The 24825-nt window shown below is 32.5% G+C and overlaps 1 protein-coding gene across 3 annotated transcripts in view; it reads right to left on the bottom strand.

Moving 5' to 3' along the window:
• Positions 1–990: 990 nt before the first annotated feature.
• The window catches only part of LOC119830876, a 70552-nt gene continuing 46717 nt past the window's right edge, over positions 991–24825 (bottom strand). For 2 of the 3 annotated variants that reach the window (XM_038354051.1, XM_038354052.1), the window contains exons 5-10: positions 21199–21290; positions 20854–20991; positions 20041–20118; positions 19833–19853; positions 3593–3780; positions 991–3367 (exon numbers count right to left, since the gene is read on the bottom strand). In XM_038354051.1, coding sequence (XP_038209979.1) covers positions 3154–3367; positions 3593–3780; positions 19833–19853; positions 20041–20118; positions 20854–20991; positions 21199–21290 — 731 coding nt within the window. In that variant the 3' untranslated portion in view covers positions 991–3153. The remainder of the gene's footprint in view (positions 3368–3592; positions 3781–19832; positions 19854–20040; positions 20119–20853; positions 20992–21198; positions 21291–24825) is intronic. The other variant, XM_038354053.1, reaches the window with a different exon arrangement.

Raw genomic sequence — 24825 nt, 5'->3', positions numbered from 1 at the left:
TGGTACATAGACAGCTGGACAACTGGAATAACATATAGACAACTTTTTATCTCGATATTCCTACGGTATACGGACTTACGCGGGTGAAATCGCGGGGCGCATCTAAAAGTGAAGTCCCGTGTCCCCTAGTGGGGTATGGGGCAGATGATATACATCTGTTTCACTGATCGATTTTCTTTATGGACAAGTAGGTGATCAGCCTTCTGTGTCCTGCCAGACCGAGACATTTTTTTTTTTCGTGCGTCCCCACCGGGAATCGAACCCAGGACCCCTCGGTTCTAAGCTCACAAAAACAAGCGGGGCGCATCTAGTATATTATAATTTTGTATTTGAATTGAAATTAAACATTATTTCAACTCTGAAAATAAAAATGAAATGCCGTATAATAAAGTTGAATCTCTTTTCTTACTTTTTACTTTTACTTTTACTCACAAGCCTACCTTTAAATAATTATTTTTGTTTATTAATTCATTAGGTATTTCATCCAAAACAATGTACGTTCCAATATCTCAAGTTCATACAATTATAATAGCACCTATTCATCAAAAATGCCAGTGACAATATTTCACATTAACCGTCCAAATTACTAGAACTACGCAGTAAACCTGTCCACACATTCGTTACAACGAATATAAAACATTTCGAATCGAAGGCTAAAAAACAATCAATACCAATAAACTATTAACGGACTAATAAAACATACATACAGGAAAGCCTATTGGCTACAAATAGTCCGAACAAATACGTTAAAAGGCCAAACTTGAATGTTTAACTATGTTGTAATGGAAAACTCTTTCTGCCATTTCTAAATATAGCGATTACAGCCGCTCTTGTATATTTTAGGTTTGAAGTAATTGTGAAGATGTAACTTTTAGTTTACATTTGAATTGTTGATTAATCACAATAATTACAAAAATTAAATCACAAATAATATAATATATTAGGAGTAATCAAATAAAATACACACAATAGTTTTCGAATATTTTATTTCATCGTGATAGTAAATAGACGTCGTATGTAAATAATAATATTACAATTAATTTCGAATTTTATTAGATATTTTACAATAACTATGAGCATAAGTGTAGATATGTACACTAGTTCCTATAGATATGAAATAAACGCACAATCTATGTTGTAAAAGCTACGTACACACTTCTTAAATATGATCAGAAACCTCTGGAGTTGTCAATACAAGCAGACATCCTCAATGCTCATTAGTAAGTACCATAATGCAGGTACATCCATTATACCAATCCAGTCCAAATATTTGAAACCCTCACATTAATTTATGACACGGAGATAGTAATGTTAAGATTGGCACAAGATAACATCTACATCGAGAACTCTAGTCGTATAAATAATCGATTAAATAAACGATACATTGATATATTATCGTAATATGATTTAGGTTTTCAATTTATAACCTACATAAGACACACATTATACACATCACCCAAATATTAACCAAACTATTATCTAAAAGTAAAAAACATTATATTAATTAGAGCTTTAAATAACAAACAAAAACATTATCTATTGCTAATTTTACTACGGTTATTATTTAATATAAATATAATAGCCACACTACAAATGCCATTTTAGACCGAACTATTCACACAATTTTCAAATAATATACGATATTTAATTATTAATTTAAGATATAATGGTCCGTGAACCAGGCGAAAATTTTGTAAATCATTTCTTCCAAACTACAATTTTGTACAATAGATAAATAAGCCTGTCATTATACATGATGACTGTCATCATCTGCATCAACAGCATCTTGGAATTACGTAATTAATGATGTGGAAATACGTTTATACTAGTAACTTTCACCGGCTTTAAAATTTGACTGATTTGTTTACGCACTTGACAGCTTACGGTTACCATTATACCATTATACAAACTCAGACCTGAAAAAGTGATTGACTAAACCTTCGTCCGGTTCGGGGATCATAAAAGATAATTAGAATTTAAACAGTACCAGATAGTAAAAGTCCAGTAAATAAAACAAACGTCTCAACACAACTTCTAAATTGAAGTGATCGAAACCAAGGAAGTATGACTGAAGTATAAGTGTGCAAGTACACGAATTCCTAAACTCGCGTCGTATCTAAATATAGTGGAGGGAATAATAAGTCTTAAATTTAAAAAGTGGTACCTATTGTTTATATTATCAGGTAAATTTCGTTCCATTTTGATTAAACGCTTACCTTTCCTACCCAATCCATCTGGTCCCTTAACACCAGTACCGATTCATTGATTTGAAATATTTATAATTAAGCTACTTAGACATACACATTTAATATAGTTAGAGCCATAGTCTCACCTTCAGAGAAGACACACAAGACTTTAATTGACTTTATAATTATTTATTCCGAGTGGATATATTACTTAGGCATCTCTCTATTAAAAAGATAATTTCGATAGTTATCTTCTAACGCATCATCAAAACCTTACGATCTAAAACACCTTGTGTGCAGTTGATACATAATATATTGGACCAAAGTTCAACCTTCAAATCATCAATCCTATTCTACAAAGGTATAAGATTATATATTGATACACGGATAAATTCTTAAAGACGAGTGATATAATTTGGATTACAGTATTTATTAAAAGTTATCTTATGAAGTTGTCTAAGTTATCAAATTAAATGCATAATATAATAATGACTACATGGGTAAAAAACCCTACACAGCAAATTCAAATTATACCCTACGTTATTTGATAATGTTTTAATTTTACAAGAATGACGATATTTATTAGTGGCACTGTGAAATATTAACCAAATGAATGTATTGTGCAATCCTTATAATCTAATAAAGTGAGTTTAAAATTTTTATTCTTATAATCTAAATTATATATAGATAGTAATAATCATTGCAGATACTTGAAAAAACACACTGCTTAACTGTGGTCCCGTAACAAGACACGTTTTTTAGTCCACAAGCGAAAGTCCATTTTGAAACGAAATGTTATAGAACACCACTTAAATATTAATAAGAAACCACTGCATAGTCTTATAAAGTCGTCGTTCAGTGCCATGACGATGTCCTATTCAAACGGAATAGGGCTTTGTGCGGGACTAGGCCATGTCGGCCTCATTTTTTCCAGCACATATTTAAGCTGGAAGTTTGTATGGAAATGCTACAGATACTCATCTATCTGATCGTAGTCTTCATCTGGGGGAGACGGGCCTGACACTGACAGAATAGGTAAGCCAAAGTGTTTCACGGTTTCAACGCTACCGCTGTCGTCTGACTTTCCTTCTTCGCTTATTGTTTCTTCCCTAGGTGCTTTAGCTTTGCACAGTCTTTCTGATGAATCACTCATACTTGTAAGAGGTATATTGTCGGCAGATCTAAAAGAAATATACAAAATGAATGTATGAAAACATCAACATGTTTTCAATCGAGTTTATTGCTATCTTTTATAAGTGGCTAATACACACAACACAAATAAATAAATACATTTTTACCATAATTTGATTTTAGTATTCACTGTTATTGTTATATTCTTCATATTATACCGAATTTATAAGCAGTTGCTTTCTCTTATAAAATACAATTGAAACAAAAACATGTACCTTGCTTTCCTACACAGCTTTGATTGCGACCCGTGTCTCCGAAGAAACTCGCCAGGATCAAACGCACCGAAGCCCGATGGTTCCGCAGAAAAGAAAATGGCGGAGTTCACACGTGGTCGATTGCAGCGCGCCAGGAGACGCTCTTCGCACTCCAGGCTCTGTGTATGAGTGTGTGACCACCGCATGTGCTAGGATGGAATATTAATTGCATGAGAAATGACGTCACAATACTGTAAGGAACCGTTGCTTATCTTGTTGCTTTGATGTTTGAATATAAAAATTATGAAAATGAGCGAACAAAAACATTTTGCGTCTTACAGAAGTAAATGTTAGTGAAATACTCATTAATCGTATCGTTATATTACTTTAGCTAGTTATTAAGTGTTGCAGTTACATTTCTTATAACTTAAAATAAATACTTGGAGGAACGAGCCATAAAACAAAATATTTTGAATTATTAATAACTGCGAATAAGTAGTTTTTAAACGTATGAATGAAAATGACTTTTCTGTTATTTTTATATAAAATATCCTGTACAATTTCCAATCCAAATCAATTAATGAAATCATCACATTGTCTATATAAAAGTAGAACTTACTTACGGTCTTACCGCTTACGGGCTTAAAAAAGCAATAATGTTTGAAAATACCATGAAGATGGTAGTGCAAAGATGAGGATGCAATACAACCCAAACCAGTGACTTCAGATTCTGTGTAAACAAACATTTTGTGCAGAAATCACAGGAGCATATAAAGCGAAACTTTAACACAATTAATATTGTCTCATAATAAACACTATATCGCCGAATGTAAACTGTTCCCTAATAGTACTTTAAATAAATAAGCTTTGGGTTATAGTAAATCGTATATCAGCGGGAGAGATTCTCCTTACAATATTAATAAGTTTGGGACCAGTTGCTAAATTATCACCAAAATTTTGATATACACCGGTCGTGCAACGTTAGCGACGTTTTATGAGTTAATGATTAAGTTTGTGTCTTATGCGATTCAACTGTAAAATTCGTATTTCATATAATGTTCTCCCCGTGACCACGCTCGCTGTAAAGTGTTCGAAACGTCGGGTTAGTAATATAATGAATAAATCGCGTTTAAAATCCGTTAAAAAGTTTTTAATTTCTAAATGTATAATACTCGCGTAAAATCAAACACAAGAAAATACTATCATATAATGTTTTTAAAAGTAAATTCAACGTCTTACATAAAAAGGTTCGTACATATACTTATATTATTTAAAATTAAATTTATATATAGATATTTTAAAACAGTCCTAAACAGCTAAAAATATTACATAGAAGCGAAGATATATTATACTTCCATTGTGAATTTAATTCTCTTCATATCGAGACATAATTTACAATACAAGTTTGAATCAACACGTTTAATAATTGAAATAATTACGCTCGACAGATGTTTTAAGGTCTTCATAATCACACGACATTCGATGAATAAATTATTGGTATATTTGGCTTCATACCTTCCCTCACCACAGTCAAATGATATGAAAACAACCTCCAAATTTAATCTCGAATAATACCCAATTGTTTGAAGGTGGTAATTGAAATACGAAATGAATTAAATAGCCGAATTAATGCCCTACTAAGATCATTTTGGCAATTTCGAGATTATTTCCTATTTTGGAAACATTTTGTCTCAATGTAAGTGTTCAAGATTAACTTGTTATATACAGTACTGGAATACCCTGTGGCTCGTAGTACTCTGTGAAATAATAGTACTCTGATTTCCCTACTCTGTGCAAGTGCATACTGCAAGTGAAAGAACAGTAAAATTGCGTACATTATAAATTCTCACGAACACTATTCTGAAAATGTATATTATTCAAATCTTTACTTTTGTAGTAACATCGAACACAGCTTGTAGGTTATTTTTCAATTTTTTGTCATAAGCTAAAATTTAGTTTAAATTTAATTTATGTGCTCTAAGGTAAAGCATTTTAATTAACCCGACCGGCTGCAGCTAATATAATAAACATGATTTTGTTTTTGTTTTTATAAACATATCTATATATCTACATGAAACTAACAAATGATAAAAACAAATAAAGTTTCATATAAATTAGTTAAATAGTTAATTATTTCATACATAAATATTCATACGTCATTCAAAGCTATTTCAGGAAAATATGAAAAGAAAAACGTAATCCTGAGAATAAGTTTAAAAAATTGTGCCCAAACAGGACATTTAATAATCTCAGCTAAAAACTGATAATATTCAACATATTATAGCTTTGTATTAGACCTTGGACAGTACTATTAGCCAAATAGGCTTTCGATCCACTGAACATTAAATTCACATGTAATCCACTAACAGTTTTCTACAAATTACAACATGACGTAATATCAAAATTAATTAATATCACAAATAGTTCTACATGGTGACAAGATGCGATTGCTTCTAATTATAAAGTTTTTCGAGTCTGTCAATAACAATGTCAAATAAATTTTTACACGTGTAGCATTGAAACTGGATTCTTAACTAACATTACATAAAGTTTTAAAGTACATATCACGCAACAAGGAAATGTCCAAAGCGACTTTAATCTGTTTGAAATTGCGTTATAAAAACTTTAAAATAATCGTAATGAAGGTCTTGCATGTAAATTTAATTTACTGCGACAAAAGCGTGATACATAGCGCTAAATGCATTTTCCACTTAACGCTAACTACGATGCATAATTACATTGTGCACGCCACAATTTTTAACCGACAGACTTTAAGGTCAGCAATTGATTTTAAACCATCTGTGTAGACAATTTAATTTTCTATTTGCTCATTTGGACCAGAGCAGATTTTTCCAAGTTAAACTTGAAATTAGGTCGCTATTGAAAATCATTTATCAAAGATAAAGAAATTCACGAGATAAGCTTACGTCATGATTTCTGTCAGATCATTGGCAACAAAAGAAAAACGTAGGGGTTCATGATTATTAATGGATTGAAGATAATTATCGTAGGCATAAAATATATAAACGAAATCAATTTATTTTACTCATATAGTCCGTAATCCTATTATATTTGTTTGATATATTTATGTAAAACTTTCTAGTAACCCGTGATATTATTGTTCATATTATATTGTATACGATCTGGTAATATAATAAAATCTTAAATAACACCTTAACATATTCCATATAAAATAAATATCGCATTAAAACGTGCCAAAATATTCGATGTGCTACAAAACTTCCATTGGGTGGTGCGTATCATAAATAACAATCACAGTTCCAAAGTTTCAAAGGTGCGTGCCGGAGAACACGCGATACCGTGTCTCAGTAATACAACCGTTGTGATACAACCCTGTGCAAAAAACGAGTGAGCGTGCGTGATAGCGTTGGCAGTCACTAGTAAGCGAGTTGGAGCTTACTTGGTGATCGCAACCGGCGCACCGGCATTTGCAGAGGGGACATGCCCGCGGCCTAGCGCGGGCAGGGCTCCGCTAGCTGACTTGGTTAAGGTCATCGGGCGCCGCATGTAGCAGTGCAAACTGGCAGCCGCAGTCGCGCGCGCTCCGGCGAGGGTATTGGAAGCAACGGTCCAGGAGACAGCATACGTCCTGCGCACCACACCACTTGAGCAACGCATTAATTTTGAATCAGCACCAATTTGTTCGAACAGCCGCTGTTTGCACTGCATTATTTTTGTTCACAGATAACGGTGATGATTCATGATATTGATTGATGTAATCTGCTTGCGTCGATGTACGATATGATTTTATGAGCGCAATGGATGAGTGACCCCATAATAATAAGTGCCTGATAATTTGTATCATCTGGATAATATAATACTGTAAATCAGTTTATTGCTTTGTTTGGAAGCCTTATTATAAAACAATAAATAAAAATCGTGACGCAATTACGTTCTCTTTTGACTTCTGTATCTTTGTTGCACTTATTACGTAATTAATTACCTCTTTTACAGCACAAGAGTCCACAAGCGCCAACGCTTCATAACTAACGATAATACCATTCTGATCATTCAATCCTAGCACGATGAATTGCTTAAATCATCATACAGATTCTCTTGCTATAGAAAAATTGCATAATCTTGAAATCCGTATTAAATATAATATACCTACTAGATTTTATTATATGTGTTTAGTTATAAACCTCGTCGGATTTTCGGGATAAAAGACTTGACTGACTTTATTTGCGTCAAATTTCATTCAAATTGATCAAGTTGTTCAGGCGTGAAAGAGTGAAACACAGACAGACAGACCGGTAGACAGAGTTGCTTTCATAATTATAACTAAAAAAAAATTGTAGTTATAAACGTATATGAGCATATTCGTAGCTATAATAAAATTTATATTGACGTCAAACTCACAAAAGTACTCGAGTTAATCACGATATATATTAATCACGTTTTATCTAATACTATAGATAACATATTTATCCTTACTTTTTTATACTTACACTTATCTTACTTATTTATACTTACACTTATCCTTACATGACATGTCGGTAAAAGCTTTTCAATATGGCAATTTCCTATACCTGACACTCTGTACGAACCTACTAACGAAAGTAAATAATTACGTATCGAAACATGATAGATAAAGACAAGCAACTAAAAGGTAAAGCCTAAGCCAGTATAATCCGAGACTAACGAAACTCCCAATTGAATAAATCGATACTTAGAGAGCATTGTAATTATGGTTTAACCTAGTCTATTTTGTTTTACTTACCGATTTTCGATCATCGTTTTTAGTCATTAACACAGTCGTTAATTTTAATGAGTAAGCCGTACTATTTTCGCGCATATGCAGTGCCATCACTTTAAACTTTGCACCTGTGTTTGTTGCTCTTTCACGCAAAAACTGCTGAACCGATTACAATGAAATTTGGTACGTAGACAGCTGTACAACTGGAATAACATATAGGCATAACATATAGGCTTTTTATCCCGATATTCTTACAGGATACGGACTTACGCGGGTGAAACCACGGGCGCAGCTAGTATATTTATAAAACTCAAAGGTGACTGACTGACATCTGATTTATCAACACACAGACCAAGCCACTGGACAGATCAGGCTGAAATTTGGCATGCATGTAAATGTCATGACGCATGGCATTCGCTTATAAAGGATTTTTATACAATCTACCCCCAAGGGGTAAAATAGGGGATGAAAGTTTGTACCACGAAAATTTATTAGGTCCGCGCGGGCTAAGCTTCGGCAACAGCTAGTCAATTATAAGAGTAGTCAAAAACCATTTTATACATTATGTATTTACTTAATACGTCGTCTTCATATCATGTCAAGAAGTAACATTTTCAAATTTGGTATCATTTAATAAAATACCTCTTAATCTGATACGAAATACGCGCTACATAACATCGTGTAACTCAATATTAATATCTACATAAACAACGTAGTATAAACAATGGATATTAAACGAAATATTCTCTATTTCGGTAAATCCTTGATTGAAAACACACTACAAATGAATATGTGATGCTTAACTATAGATTATACTGATAATGAATGGATGGCGTGTTGTGATGCACACGTACGCTATGATTTAACAATTTACCCATATTTTAGTTACAGTACATGCAGTACTTACAAGCTCAATACGTAGAAACAAGAAAGAATTCACTATCATAATGTTTGTGAATTGAATAGGTTACGACTTACAATTAGTTGTTGTTAAGTAACATTTAATATTTTATATTATTTGAACTCACAATTTAATCAAGAAAAGAAAATTTTGTATAAAAAATTGCGCACGGAGAGATAACTTCGTTCATTAGAGCTGGCTGAATTAGATTTATCGTCCCACTAACCCTTCACGACATGAGAAATGTTTAAGTTTTTTTGCATGTGTATTTATGTACATTAGTTATATATAAAATAAAAAGGCAAGTCATTTCTGAGCCTACTGATTACGATAAGTATAGTATTCAGATCGCAAGCAGAAAGTAAATAATATACAATTTAAAATTAAAAACAAGTGTCCTTAAACATAATCTGGTTAAAAGGAAAAAATAAATTTGCTCTGTAGTTAATGTGAAATCGCTGAAACTGTAATCGTAAATGATTATAAATAATAACTTTGAAGGAATAGGAAACTAGGCTTTTTGAATTGGTGTTTGTATGGTTGAGTAATTCACTTTCCATATATTAATATTAATAAAAATCGTTCACAAAATAAATAGTAAATACGCAGTCGATTTACGTTTAGTAGTTGATTACTTTGGCCTATGGTGAATTTATGGTTTGGTCAAGTACATACTGTGATTGCAAAAGGTTGCTAATGATTTCAATATAATTACTTTTTTATAGATAAAACTAGATCAAATGAATGTGAAATGGTCATCCTTCACAGATATGGTTATTTAAATGTTTTAAGCGAGATATAGTTAAAATTTTTACATTGAAAACTTAAATCCATACGAGTAAATAAAGGAAGCACTTTGTCTAAGAATATTAAATTCTAATGAACGTAAATGAGGCCTTAAAATATACGAATAATTTTTGGTAGGATATTACGTTACGTTATTAGAGGAAATATGTCTGTAGGCGATGTTCTATGTTATTATAAAGAAAATAAACACGAAATAAGTTTCTAAAAAAATAAAAGTGTTACTCGAATTAGTTTTTATTACATACTGAAACTGGCTCTAGAAACTGCGTTCATGGGCGGTGGTAGCGTTTTCCATCAGGCAACCCACCAGCTCTATTGATGACAATGACTTAAAAAAATATGTATCTTGAATATAATCAATTAATTTATTTATCTGATAGCCTATTTCAATCAATATACTCAAACGCGGCTTAATTTTAAAACAAATACGTATGCGCGTGTGTCAAATGCATGGTAGTGTGTGTAATTTTATTAATTATTATTGATTAAACATATATTTATGTATTATATAATTATTAGAAAACATATTGTTAAAAAATATATATTTATGTATTATATAATTATTTAAAAAACATATTGTTATCCTGCGCACGATCTTTTATATCGATAAACTATATATATTCCACTCCTGTGTCTGAAAATTTCACTCACATTCGCACGAATATATAAACACATATTTGTAAATTTTCCGCTCCTATTAATCGAAGCGTTGTTTATATATCCCCTTTAGTATTCCTTATATGTATTATATGCTAAAGCTTATCCAAAACATAATTATTATAACTATTTATTAAATCCACGAACAAGTGTAGCCGGTGGTTAGTCCGGTGAGTCCTTTTCCTCGCCTTTCCCAATCCGTTCCTATATTTCCGTCGCCAAAGTTTTCCTTTTCCTTTGCCCCAATATCGGCCCTTGCCCGCTCTTGGTGCAAATGTTCATCGGCGGTGGTGATCGCATAACATCAGGTGAACCACCACGAAAATATTTCAATTCGATATTATTTAAAATGTCTACAGAATTAAGGTTTACTAGCGTTTGAGGAATAAAATAAGCCATCAAGCAAAAAAGGTACGCAACATTAGTTGACATTTTTACAAATGTGACATATCGTTGGTAAAAGCTGCTATATGAAACAGGATTACCATGGGCTTACCTGTCATTTGATGTAAAGATTAAACAAAGCCAAATGAAAATACAAAATCCTAGTAATTTAGTTAATTTTTTTGTAGAACAATAATTCGTGTTTCTGATTTAGGAACAACGAAAGACATTATCGATACCGTAAAACAATTTTAATAGTAGGTATTTAATGTTTTCTTAATCTAAGTAAGTACTGAAACATTCACTTCCTCATTTAATATTACCAGCGCTTAGGATAAAAACGGTGTTACAAGGGAATTATCGTACAGAAAAGCTATGGCGTTTCCTCAGCCCGAGTGCCGTTAATAATCTTGATAGTGAAGGCCTGGAACATAATGTAGTTAGCTTGACATAATCAAAGAGACACAATCCGATTGGAGCCTGTCTTAATCGGAGTAAGATGATTATATGTCCAGATAATGGACCTTGCAACCAACTTATCTTGATCGGGAAAATATGTACCGATGAAATGTTTAATATGTAAGTCATTATGTTTACTATTTGTGGCTGTTATTGATTTTATTTGAGTGATCCTGCGATCCAGGATGGGTGTAATATCGTTTTTAGGCGACAATGGAAGCATAATAGGAACCCAATTCTATCAATATTATTGATTTGCAGTTTAGGAATAAGATTGTTAATAAAATAAAATTTATACTAAAATCTCGGTCACCTAATGGTAAATCATGTCCTTTTTCATGTCAAATAAAACCTCCTTGAAATGATATCGATCATAAAGAAATATGAAATTATTTATCTATTTTACATACCTGTGGAAGAGGCGTGGAGGTTTTAATATTTAAATTCTCAGTATCATGTTCACTTTATCTTGCTCTACCTCTGAACAATAATTTGATGTTAGATAGCATATTAATTTTACAGTATTTTTTTCTAAACTAATATAAACAAGGATGTATTTAGTATCATTACATATGAAGAACAAAAGTTGTGTCTTAATTTAATTTATAAATATTTTGTTGCATTTGCATAAACCTGGAGTAAGTCATACTAAAATTAGATTCCCATTTTACATTTGGAATTTGGAGCTAACCTATAAGTTAATCGCTAAGATTCCATTTGTATTTTTATAAAACTCATTTCGCAAAAGCAGAGTGACAAAAATTATATGTATATACACGAGTATAATTGTTAGACGAAATGACACATTTTTAAATTGTCCTACAAAATAATAAACTGCTCCGCAGTCGCCAAAGAGTGCCAGAATGAACTCTTTGTATACATTTTTAAATTGCTTCAGGTAATAAAAGCCTTTCGACTAATAAGTTTAGAACTTGATATGGCCTTTTTTCGTTGACACGTCGAGGTCAAAAAGCATGTCAGGCACGACACAAATACCGCTATGTGGTCTTTCTGTTATTGTACCCACGCGTCATGAGCGCTTTCATTAGAGTCATAACATAATTTTCGCTATGTGGATATTGTGCTGTGACCATAACACGTGTGCTATTTTTCTTTCAATGAGCGTTTTTGAGCTGAATGTATATCAAATTCTTATTCTTGTCTCCTTGAACAACGGCTGGACCGATGATATTAAATATACAGGGTGTTTGATAGAGGGTCCGACTAACCAAGTGGACGTGTTCGGGAATCCATTTGGAAAATACAGGTTGAAAAAAAATTCTGAACCTTTATTTAGACATTTTTTAGACATTTTTTATTATTTTTTCGGAAAGTCAGAATAATGTTTGCCGAAACATCTAGTAGTATATAAAATTTCTTTGATTTTAACAATTCACAGCAGGAAGAGTTTATACCGTCTTATTGTACTTTTCCTGACTTTGACGTTATGTTTTTAACTTAAAATATCACGGTATGATATTCAAAAAGCCTTTGTACTTCAATAACAAATTAAATTTCAGCATTATATTTTCTTTGTTGTGAAGTTTTCATTCTCTATAACATTGGTCAAATATTATTTTAAAAGCGAGTTTTTTACTGATATCATGAAACATATTTTCTGTATATTTATTTCAATAGAAATAACGTATGTTCTTACTTCAAGTAAACCATATTTCATGTTATCATTATATAATTATAATAAAATGGTTTATAATAACAAAAATTATATATTACTGTTTGTTTAAATAGTTATTCCTATCTTCTTCTACAAACTTCGCTGCACTTTCCTTTATTACTTTATCAAACCTTTCCGCATTCTTTACTCCTTAAAAGCGGTCACTCATTTGCAAAAGTCCAATTTTATTCCTGGGCGCTGGATCATAAACGATCACGCTTATCATAGCTCGAACTACTAGCTCAATTGCCCGCTATAATACAGAGAAAAAAGTTTCTACGCAAAAAAGCAGACTAAAATTATTTGTGTTGATTTACTCTTCAGCACTACGAAAATATATTTTATAAAAATAGACACGACAGCTAAAAAAGTAATAAAACCATAAGAGCTGGAGGGTTGAAAGTAGTTTTTAGGTCAATTGCTGTCACGCCTGATTACCTAATCGAGACGGTAAAAAAACATGTAAAACTCATATCCGTGATCTTATTAGTTTATAATGGGGACAATTAGCACAACATAGAGAACATAGTTGACTGTGTTAATATTCTAAAGATAAGTAAAAAGATATACAGTTAATATTTTAAATGAACCAAACCTTTTTCGTCACATCTCTCGCTCCCGACTTTGTTTTAACATGCTTTCTTTGGGTGTAGTATAATGTTACATATTCTGAAATTTTACTTAAGACTTATACCCTTTTACGCTATACATGTATAAAGAAACCGAGACTTATGTATAAAAAATAACAAGCTTTACATCTTTGTTAAAAAACTTCAAAAATACAGCATTGTACAGTGTATACGAGTATTTTTAGTTTTACGTCGTTTAAACGCTTGTGTGAGTGAAAATTTTTGAAAAATTTCGACTATAATTTGGGATATCCTTCGCGGTATCATTACGAAACCTCAATAACCTCGGTTACATGATCCTACCCCACAATCGAATTACTTCTATTCTTTCGGTTTTGCCGCGCCTAAAGGATCCCGCCAAGTCTCTTAAGGTAATTACAAACCATCTCATCCAACAAAAAATAAATTCATGGTGAACAAATATTAAGCCCAAACACAATATTAATTTCTGAGCTTTTTATAGTGTTTGACATCACGTGATCTAAATATCTGTTAATTGCTTTCAAAGTGATGAATCAATTTGCATCTCATTTGCTACGACAGTACGTGTTATGAATTTTTATTCTATATAAATTCCTTCGTAGAACAGAGCTACCAGAATGAATAGATTGATGAATAGATTCGCTACTGGATCAACTTGACCCTAAGCTAATTAAAATTCAATATATCTATAATATAAAAGTTAAAAAATGAAAATACAGCATCTTCAAATATTTTACGTTACATAACCAATTCGTCACAACCAAGAAACTGTTGGTAAGAAACGAAAAAACAGACCAAAATATTACATTAGAAGAAAAAAAGGTTTTATTTAATACGCTATAATAAAACATTCCCAGACATGTTTAGGTGAAATCCTTTGGAAAATTTACGAAGTCCAACAAAAAATACGATACCATAAAATCCTCACTAATGGGTGTTGGAAACACGCTTGAATAGGCTTTCAGGTGGTAAAAACGTATCACAAGCGTATGTTTCTTTGATATAATATTATTGCTTTATAACTCAGTGTAACAACGAGCTTGTTTTTTATCTCAATAAAATTTGATACTCAATTTTGACAACAGTCTTTAATATCAAGATAACAATGTGATTCAATTGTAAAGTATTATCCTATCTGATTTATTGTAGCTTTCATCACACATAAAAGATAGCCCATCGTATGTTACCATGATTCAAGGTCCTATAAACGAAGTTGGTCTCTCAGAAACCCTCCGACTCAGAAAAACTTGAGCTGTCGATCGCGCGATTCTCGATACAAGTGACAGGTCTTCCGTTTCATTCCACTATACATATTCATATTCTATAGTTTATTTTCTTGCGTAACGAATATCTTTGAATTTAGACCACAGTGACATATATACATATACCAACTTTCTCCAGTCTCTCTATCTAATCTTCTTTATTGGGTAGGATAGCATCAAACTAATTTATTTACTGTAAACTTTTCCCTCTGTATATTTAATGTGAAATAGATTTTTAAGCTTTCACCGATCTTTATAACTAGGTATATGACAATATTGCCAATATTATTTCTTTACTGATATTAAAGGGGAAAGATTTGGATGTTAGTATGTTTGTAATGTTTTCACACAAAAACTGCTGGACTGATTGCAATAATTCTTTCACAATTAGAAAGCTGCAACTGCTCTGCGTGACTAGTGTAAGCACTCTATTATTTAATAAATAATTTGCATTGCTTGAAATGATATTATTAAATCCAAGGCAAACTTGAAAGGATTATCAAAAAGATATCACGATGCTATTTAGATAAATGTCATAGTTCGATCCGCTGGCCATATCCAATCAATGCTTTTCACTGCGGACGAAATTGGGCCAATTTCGTTTCTAGTATCGTGACGATTGACATCGAGGGATGGATAAAACGAATGGATTTCTTTATAAAACATGGTTATTCTCAAAGTTCATATATATATGAGACCTATAAAACTAGTTCATATACTAATACTATATATTACACGAAATTACTAGTAATGCGAAAGTTTCAATTGGACGCTATTTAGGATTTTCAATAGATTTGAGCAACCCACATGTACATGTACATATAAAAGATATCTATTGTACGTTGTCTAACTAGACCTATTTACTTTACTTTATTAGTGTATATGAGAATGTGTGTCTAACTAACTTAATTAATTTAGTGAAATCTTTCATATTAAAATCATACAGACTTTACTACTATTAAAAACTTCAAATGTTATTCGAGCTATTAACTGAATGTCAGCAATTATATTTATCACATTATCTTTAATTTATCACATAACATCAAATCTCATATTTCCGATATATCCTACTAATATAATAAATGCGAAAGTTTGTAAGGATGTGTGTGTGTGTGTGTTTGTTGCTCATTCACGCAAAGACTACTGAACCGATTGCAATGAAATTTGGTACGCAGTATAGGCAACTTTTTACTATACTTACGCGGGTGAAACCGTGGGGCGCAGCTAGTATATTATATATAGCATTTGCTCTTTAAGCTGCACTGTTTAATGCAAGCTTACCTTAACTTTCAAATGCGTGTGTTATCATTCACAATGGTACGAATTCGCAAACCTCAACACGGCATATGAGTGACCCGTATTAAATTCTGCTTAATGAATGACGTGGATGCTAAGACACAACTCGTAAGCGTATATTTTCATCGTAACTCAATCCGAGCACCAATAACCAGTAAGAGTAATTAATTGATATAAGAGACTTTCAGACAGTGACCTTTTAATTAAATCTCCTTCAATAAAAGCCCTTTTATAAAGCTTTATATTTGAGTGAAATTTCATTTATTACGGATACAAATTGATTTAGATAGACCTTTATTTTTATCACAGTTAATTCGTTTATGTGGTGATTAACTTCATTTTAATTAGCTGCTAAATAGTTGAATAGTAAATTATGAGATTTATTGGTGCAAACAAATATTTCGTTATGGCGCCTGGTTAGATAATGTAAAAAATATGTTTGTAAAATGTATTCTTAAGAATAATAAAGGTTCACATAATACCTGAGTTTTGTAACTTATAGAAGGCGGGTCACACAATAAATACAATAAATAATAATACAAGGAAATCATCTCGATGGATTTTAAATAAAATGCACTGATATCAAAATGTGAGTGTGGATGGATGTGCGGATGTTTGTTACTCTTTCACGCGAAATAGCTTATCGTTTCTGTGTGAAATTTGGTATGGATATTGATTATAGTCTGGATTAGCACATAGGCTACCCGGGATTTTACCCGGGCACCGGGATTTTTACAATGTAATATTAGGAGCATAATATAATTTGTTAAAATTGTGCTTTTATTTATAACTAGCTGAACCTGCGGTTTCACCCGCGCAAGTCTGTATCCCGTAGGAATATCAGGATAAAAAATTGCCTCTGTGTTATTCCAGTTGTCCAGCTATCTACGTACCAAATATTATTGCAATCGATTCAGTAGCTTTTGCGTGAAAGGGTAACAAACATACACACATCCTTACAAACTTTCGCATTTATAATATTAGTAGGAAGTAGGATAGGATAAGTAATAACCAATGAAAATCTAATGCTCACCAATAGTCCCCATTGTGACTAAAATAAAACTTTGGAATACACTATTACAATTTGAACTTTACGCCATTTTTACATTTAGGCCATCAATGTGATACGCATCGCGAGTGGTTACAGTCAAAATGGAATTGCGTTTTACTCTTTCGATCTCTGTTTTAGTACCCCATAAGATTATGTAGAATATTGCCAGTTAACGTTCATTGCTTTTCATACGGACAGTTACTTTGAATCTGCTTTATGTAGAGCCGTAAAGTGCATAAAAATAAGTGTTCGAGTCACATAAATTTTAGCTTCGAACTTTATGGGCGTACTCTACGAAAAATCCCGTCTGAATTAGCTGAGATGATTCGTGATCTAAAATGCTAGCAACTTTGATGCATTTTGAGAGATAATTCTAAAGTGATTTAAAATTTTCTATTACTATTATTTACTTTATAGATATAAAGAGATAAGTTAAAAATATGTTTAACGACTTAATTATTTCAATTATAATAAAATAATGTACCAGATATACAAACGAGTGACTTCAGTTGAAATCTGTAAATATCACATTTTAATTCAAAGTTAAGAAAATTATTCTTGAAACGCCTAAATGATTGGAAAATTTATGCACATTTTGATGAGTTCCACGAATTTTAGGTTACCAAGTTTTGGATCATTATGTTGAACATTTCTTAATAACATGTAAATAAAAAGTTCACACTGGTAGCAAATTCTGAGAAATTTTACGTTTCTATGTTCACGTTATGATAATAATTTGAAAGCAAAACGACTTTTCTCCATAAATTGTTGGTCATGATATGAATTACACATTTTAACAACTATTTGGAAGCATCTCGAAATCAGTATAGTCGTTTCGAAAATATGCTTTGACATGAAAAAATTTAAAAATAACTTAATTGAGATGTGTAAATATTTAAACATTTTCTGTATGAATGGCGGATAACTTCTAACAATTGCCCTGGCAATATACGAAATACATAGTTTCCCATTTAATTTTTTCGTTGACAGTTGCTATAGTCCTTCCATAATAATTAATAACAAAGTAAACAACTGCTAGTGAAAAGATGGAATATTAATTATTGACATGACAATCTGTTATCGACATTTTAAAAGTACATAAGATCGATTAATTACCAAAAAATGGGATCCACGTGACAAATTCCAATAATTAATGATCAGACATTGGCTGGCTTTGAGAACTTTGCCTAACTACCAACTTGAAGGAACTTATAATTAATGGAGTCATCGATTTTTGCCGCTCATTAGCAAGTTTTATTTCGCTTGATTATACGTGTGTGAAAATTTGAGAACACGATTTAGTTAAAGATCAAAGCTATTACAGCTTATGTGAATTTATATAATAATAGGGTAAACATATATTGCTACTTGTTTTATTAAATTTCTATTTAATTGGATTCTAGACTCGTTGACTACGCATTTGTTTTACCTTTATTATTTGTTTAATATTCACAAATCCAAATTATTTTTCCCAGAATCCCGAATTAAATTAAATATTATTGTATACTTATGATATCAAAACCTAAGATGTTATTTTTGGTGGAACGTGTATTATTATTTTACTTTTCTTATTAAGGCCAAGAACTTTTTCTGTAAGTTCAGTCCAATTTTACGTTTTAGAACTTCGCAATAATGTCATCCTTTCGAATATATACGGCAAACAATAAAACCATCATCCGTACGTTGAAACGTATTAAGTTTTACTACCCTAGAACAACTTTGTGGTAGTGCAATATGGTATGAAATAAAATGCGGTTAAGAGCTCACTTTATCACGACGTTAAAATGCTGACACAGGGCACTAAGGAGTGCAATTGAAGATCATGTATTACGTCTCGTAAAACTTAGTGCTAACATTGTGCTTTAACTCATCATTTCGTTTAAAAATTGAAATAATGTATATAAATAATAATTGAAATTTCAACAAAGCAACACACCGTATCCGGGGTTAAACCACACCTATTTATTAAAATAACAGCGCATTTGATAAACGGGCTGAACCACAAACGAACCTGTGAAATTAATTTCAGGCGGTCAATTCACGAGAATTCGTTCCTACTGTAGATTAAAGACCGATAACTGCACGAACAAAGGTCAGATAAACACGAGGCAAACATCTCAACAATACCGGCTATTGTTTGGTTAATAGCGAAAACGAAAACAGTTCTAAATATACAATCGTGAGCTGCAGGATTTTCATGACCTTCATAACATAGCAGTGCTGCAATGCGGTTAGCTGGAAATCACGCTAGCTTTGTCTTTTACACTGCAATCTGAGAGTCACTGCCTTGGAACGTCACGACGGTAAAAGTAAAGGAAATACATAATTGAATTAAATCGAATAGCGGTTGTTTAAATGTATGTGACATGTACTATCTAGATTAAAGCAAGTGATTGATGAGCATGTTCAAAATAGTGATAAGCAACTGTAAAATATCTTACATCTGTATGATTCCTAAGATCCTAACGCATAGAAAGGAAAAAAGACAGCTTAGTAATCTTAAATATAGAGCAAGGTACGATCAAATTTAGCGGAAGAATAAGCTGTAAAATTATATTAGCACCTAATTTCGTATAAAAGTCACTTTGGATTTAAAATAAAATGCAGATAAAAATAAAATCATTGGTGTTAATACGATGGTACATTTACCGAACAGGCAGAAGTGGCCGAATGCGCTCCACACGTGCCACCTGCAGTAGCCGCAGCCAATGCACTGCTTCCTGGCACCTATTTAAAGAAAGACATTGTATGAATTTAAACATTACTTCAAAGTAAATTTACTCCTTGAAATAACGAAGAACGATATGGAATGACTGAACTCTCTTAGTTCGTTGAATAACTACATTTGTAGACTACATGTATTGTCTACATCAAATTACGTGTTATGGTTAGAGCAATAATACATATCGAGCCTACTATTACAATGGAATGTTAGTTCGAGCAGGATATCTAAAGTTAAGCCGTGGAAGGGCCTAATAGAGTTTTACATACATAATTTTTTGGTTAAGTAAAACTACGTCTAAGGCTAGATAACAATGTTAGTTCCAAGTCTATTAGTTCATTCGATACGTTGCAGAAGAAAATTATTTATTTGCTAAAGATCTAGTATTTTGTACATGTTATTGTATTTTTTATTGGATTGAAGGCGTTATAAGGGATGAACAACGGAGATAGGCAAAGCAATTTTGAAAAATAAACACACACCATATCTTTATCCTATGGCGTTGAATTGGAAGAACATTCTTGAACCTGTCAAAACGTTTTGTCTATGGAATATGTTATCTGTAATTCCTTCACTGCATATTTAAAAAAAATGTAGTAATATTTAAACACATTAAAGCAAACTATGGCTATTTGCTTGAGCTAGAATCTAAATGGGATTATATTTAAGATATCTGTATAACATTTAATTCACAATGAGCTTAAAGAGACAATTATCTATCGAATAAGACTACGGCGTACCTTCAGCTGTTCCTGTTTGTAATCTGGCTGATATGGAAGCAGCATTCGTATTTTCCCCCAACGATTGAAAAAAAGTGTTATAGCGCCAATCCATATGATTAGCACTAATACTACTAACCCGATCTCCACGCCTCTGATCTAAATTCAAACGAAAATTCACATTAATTCAATCTAAAAAATATCATTTTTCGCTATCACACCCTTTCACGCTCCAAAAATCTTACCGTAATTAATCCAACCCCATTTAATTGCAAATCGTTTCATGCAAATGAAATCTTTTACTTTTATATTAGCGTAGAATTTGTTTCTCGTATCAAGTGTATAAAAATCGTAGGATATATTTACCGTTGGGAATGTGGGTGATGGGTCGGGCGGAGACACGGAGGAGCGGGGTAGCTCGAGCCCCCCGTCCTGCTGAGGGGATGTTCGCGGGGGCTCTGTACAGACACGATATCGGCATTAGTTGCTAATGCTCCACTATTTTCTTAGTAATTGTGACAGTTTTGCAAGGTGTCGAATTGAAACGGTCTTAATATTGCTGCCTGGCAAGCTCGGATGATTTATTATTGAGATACGCTATTTTACCTACCTACCTACTAGTACCTACTAGTGACATGCGCTTAACAAACCGCTTCTCTGCATATCAACTGTTTTCCGTGCTATGATTTTTTTACTATATTAGATGACCCAGCAGCAAGCGCTGTTGTGCCTTACTCTTATCATTTAGGGGTATGGCAAATTTGCGTTGGCCGATTCTCAGACCTACCAGATATGCACAAAAAAAATCATGAGAATCTATGCAGTCGTTTCGGAGACCTTGCATTATCTACTGGCATTCATCATTGTGATCAGCCAATATTCATTCCCTCTGCTGGGACACAGCCCTCCTATGAGGGATATAGGCCATAATCCACCACGCTGGCAATGTGCGGGTTGGCAGATGTCACATGTCGTTGAACTTATAATTCTTGAACGGTCGGTTTCCTGGTGATATTTTCCTTTATCGTTTTATAAGTGGTGATGTTATCCACATGGGCAGATAATTTGAAAAATAATTTTATTTCCTGCACGCTCGCCGAGTCTCAAACCCCCGACTTATCGTTTTAAAGTCCGAGGTCCTCACCACTGAGCCACAACTACTAGCATTAAAAATACTTAATTACTATTGTATAAATACTTGTATTAAATATTAAATTTAGATAAATTTTAAGGGAAGTAACCCAAATATTGTAATATACATTAGATTAAGTGAATTTATACCAAATTAACTTATATATCCTTAACCTCATGCTATTTTAAATTCAGTCTAAATGGACTAAAAATTAGTATTTCATTTTCCTGAAGTGAAGTGGGTATTAATTTCACAAAATTCTAAATGGATGTATTAGAAAATAAAAAGGTCTATATCAGGTAATTTTGTATCAACCTAAACAAATTAGATAGATCGTGTTGTACTTTTAAATTTGTATTCAATTACTTTCATTTTTATTTTCATGTACATACAAGAACGAGACTTCGAACATCATCTTATATGCTTTTACTATTAGTGGTATTTTACACTATCATGTGTTTCATCACTCCACTTTAATTGAAAATTTTATACAATGAAAAAAAAAATGGTTGCCTGTAAAGTCGGTTTTACGGGCGAAGATTTTACGTGACAACGTCTTTTTCTCGGTAGAATATTTATTGATATGAATATTATTAAATTGCACAATAGGAAAAAAGAATTGCACAAATTTAAACTATAGAAAATATATTTTGTTTACTAAAAAGACAGAGACGGACACACAAGCACGCGCCGATTCAATGCGCCTAATTCTCTAGTGCTGTGCGCGCGGCGGACCGATCATAGTTCGGTGACTCATCGTAACGTTACCGGGCGTCACACTTTTTCATGAGTGACTCCGAGCCGCAACCTAATTTAAGACGTATATCTCTATATTACTCTATCCAATAAAATTGACTCGTAGATCTATGATCCAAGATAAAGGACAGTGTAATATCACACTTGAATAATTGCTATGTAAATATTATTGACATTTTGCGAGTTGTGATAATATGCGAAACGGAATAGTATGATGTTGTTATTAGCATGTAAATTGTTCTCGTGATAGTGTTTGTGTTTAATTACTGGTAACGTCAAATGTTTAGATAAAACTCGATTCCCGTGTATGTATGCACTTAGTTGTATCATCAGGAAAAGCATCCTACTAATATTATAAATGCGCAAGTTTGTGAGGATGGATGTATGTGTATTTATATGTTTGTGTTTGAAATTGTTAGGTAGATAGCTGGACAACTGGAATAACACATAGGCAACCTTACTACGGGATACGGACTTACTCGGGTGAAACCTCGAGGCGCAGCTAGTGTAGGATATTCTATTCCTCATATTGGTACTTATACGTAGTAATAAATTGATTACCTCTTTTGAAAGAATGCCGATAATAATATTTTTTTCTTGAACTAGCTTAGAAAGGCGATGTAAAAAAACCTGAATTATAATAGAGGGGAACAGTGCTCAAAAGATGAGACCTGTTTTAATGATTTTAGTAATAGCATCGTTGCTAATGGGTGTATTAAGGAATTTAGTTATAGTAAAACACTATGAGATCTAAAATGTAATTCATAGTAGGTAGCAATAAATGAAGTCTCGTGTCCCTTAATTGGGTACGGGGCAGATGATATGAATCTGTTTCACAGATCAATTTTCTTGTAGAAATTTTATAGACCTGCCAGACCGAGAAAATTTTTTATGCATCCACACCGGGAATCGAACCCAGTATCTCTCCTCTCATTTTACTACTACGGACACGCGTTAATGAGTGTACCAAGGAGGCGAGAGCACTATTAAAATGGTATGTAATATTTAATGGGCATTTAATAACGGTCAATTCTTATAAAAACACTAGCTGCGCCCCACGATTTCACCCGTATAAGTCCGTATCCCGTAGGAATATCGGGATAAAAATGCGTATGTGTTATTCCAGTTGTCCAGCTATCTACGTATCAAATTTCATTACAATCGGTTCAGCAGTTTTTGCGTGAAAGGGTAACAAACAGACATTACTCATACAGACAGACATACTTTCGCATTTTTAATATTAGTAGGATAATTATTTAATAGATAAAAAAATCTAGATATAAATTAATAGCTGAACTTTCTTTTTAGTTAAGGGGATTATAAGGGCTAAAATGACGCACGCACACATTCGTACAATCAACGAACGGTCTCGGTCAGCTCTATTGGTATATCTTGTATACCTCTTTTAGTGTGAGCTATAGATACGCACATAATACACATGTGTACAGTGTACATATTGTCGCTAAGAAATAAGAATACGCGATTTACTTTAAACCTACTGATTGTACTAAAAATATTATTATTTAAACGAAAATCGAAACTATGTGACTTTATTATAGTATCAAATTTGTAGCATTACATTTTTAACATATTAACAAAATAGCATATCATATCCTCAAGCACGTCATACTTTTTATGCAGGTCATTAGGCATTAAAAAACTTGTTTTTCAGTCATGTAGTCCCCTTAAGTATATTTAAGCAATGTCCCACAGTTAAATGCTGTTTTAATAACTTTATTTATACACTTAATTAGCATGTTAACCAGAATTTTGTGATTGTTTTATAATTTTTAGTGACTTTGAGCATCGCGACCGGACGAGGCGAAAGTCTAGCCATTTCTATACACAAACAAAAGCAAAATAAAATTCATTTAAAATTTTACTCTTCAACCGTATTCGCGGAAAGAACACTAATTAGCGAGTTCTTTCTGCGACCAGACACAATCACAACTCTGTACCTACTATTGAATTACGTGCATTTTTTAAAAAATGCGATTCACTTGAATCTAATTTACGCAGTATTTTCTTCTTTTTTAACACGCTTTTATTAGCTTCACTTGTATGTTTGTATGTATGTATGTATGTAACTCACACCCGTTTTTCTC

The sequence above is a fragment of the Zerene cesonia genome, chromosome 12, assembly GCF_012273895.1.
Source record: "Zerene cesonia ecotype Mississippi chromosome 12, Zerene_cesonia_1.1, whole genome shotgun sequence".
Taxonomy (NCBI): Eukaryota; Metazoa; Arthropoda; class Insecta; order Lepidoptera; family Pieridae; genus Zerene; species Zerene cesonia.
The sequence above is the reverse complement of the archived record's forward strand: the minus strand, read 5'-3'. Positions and strand labels throughout refer to the sequence as shown.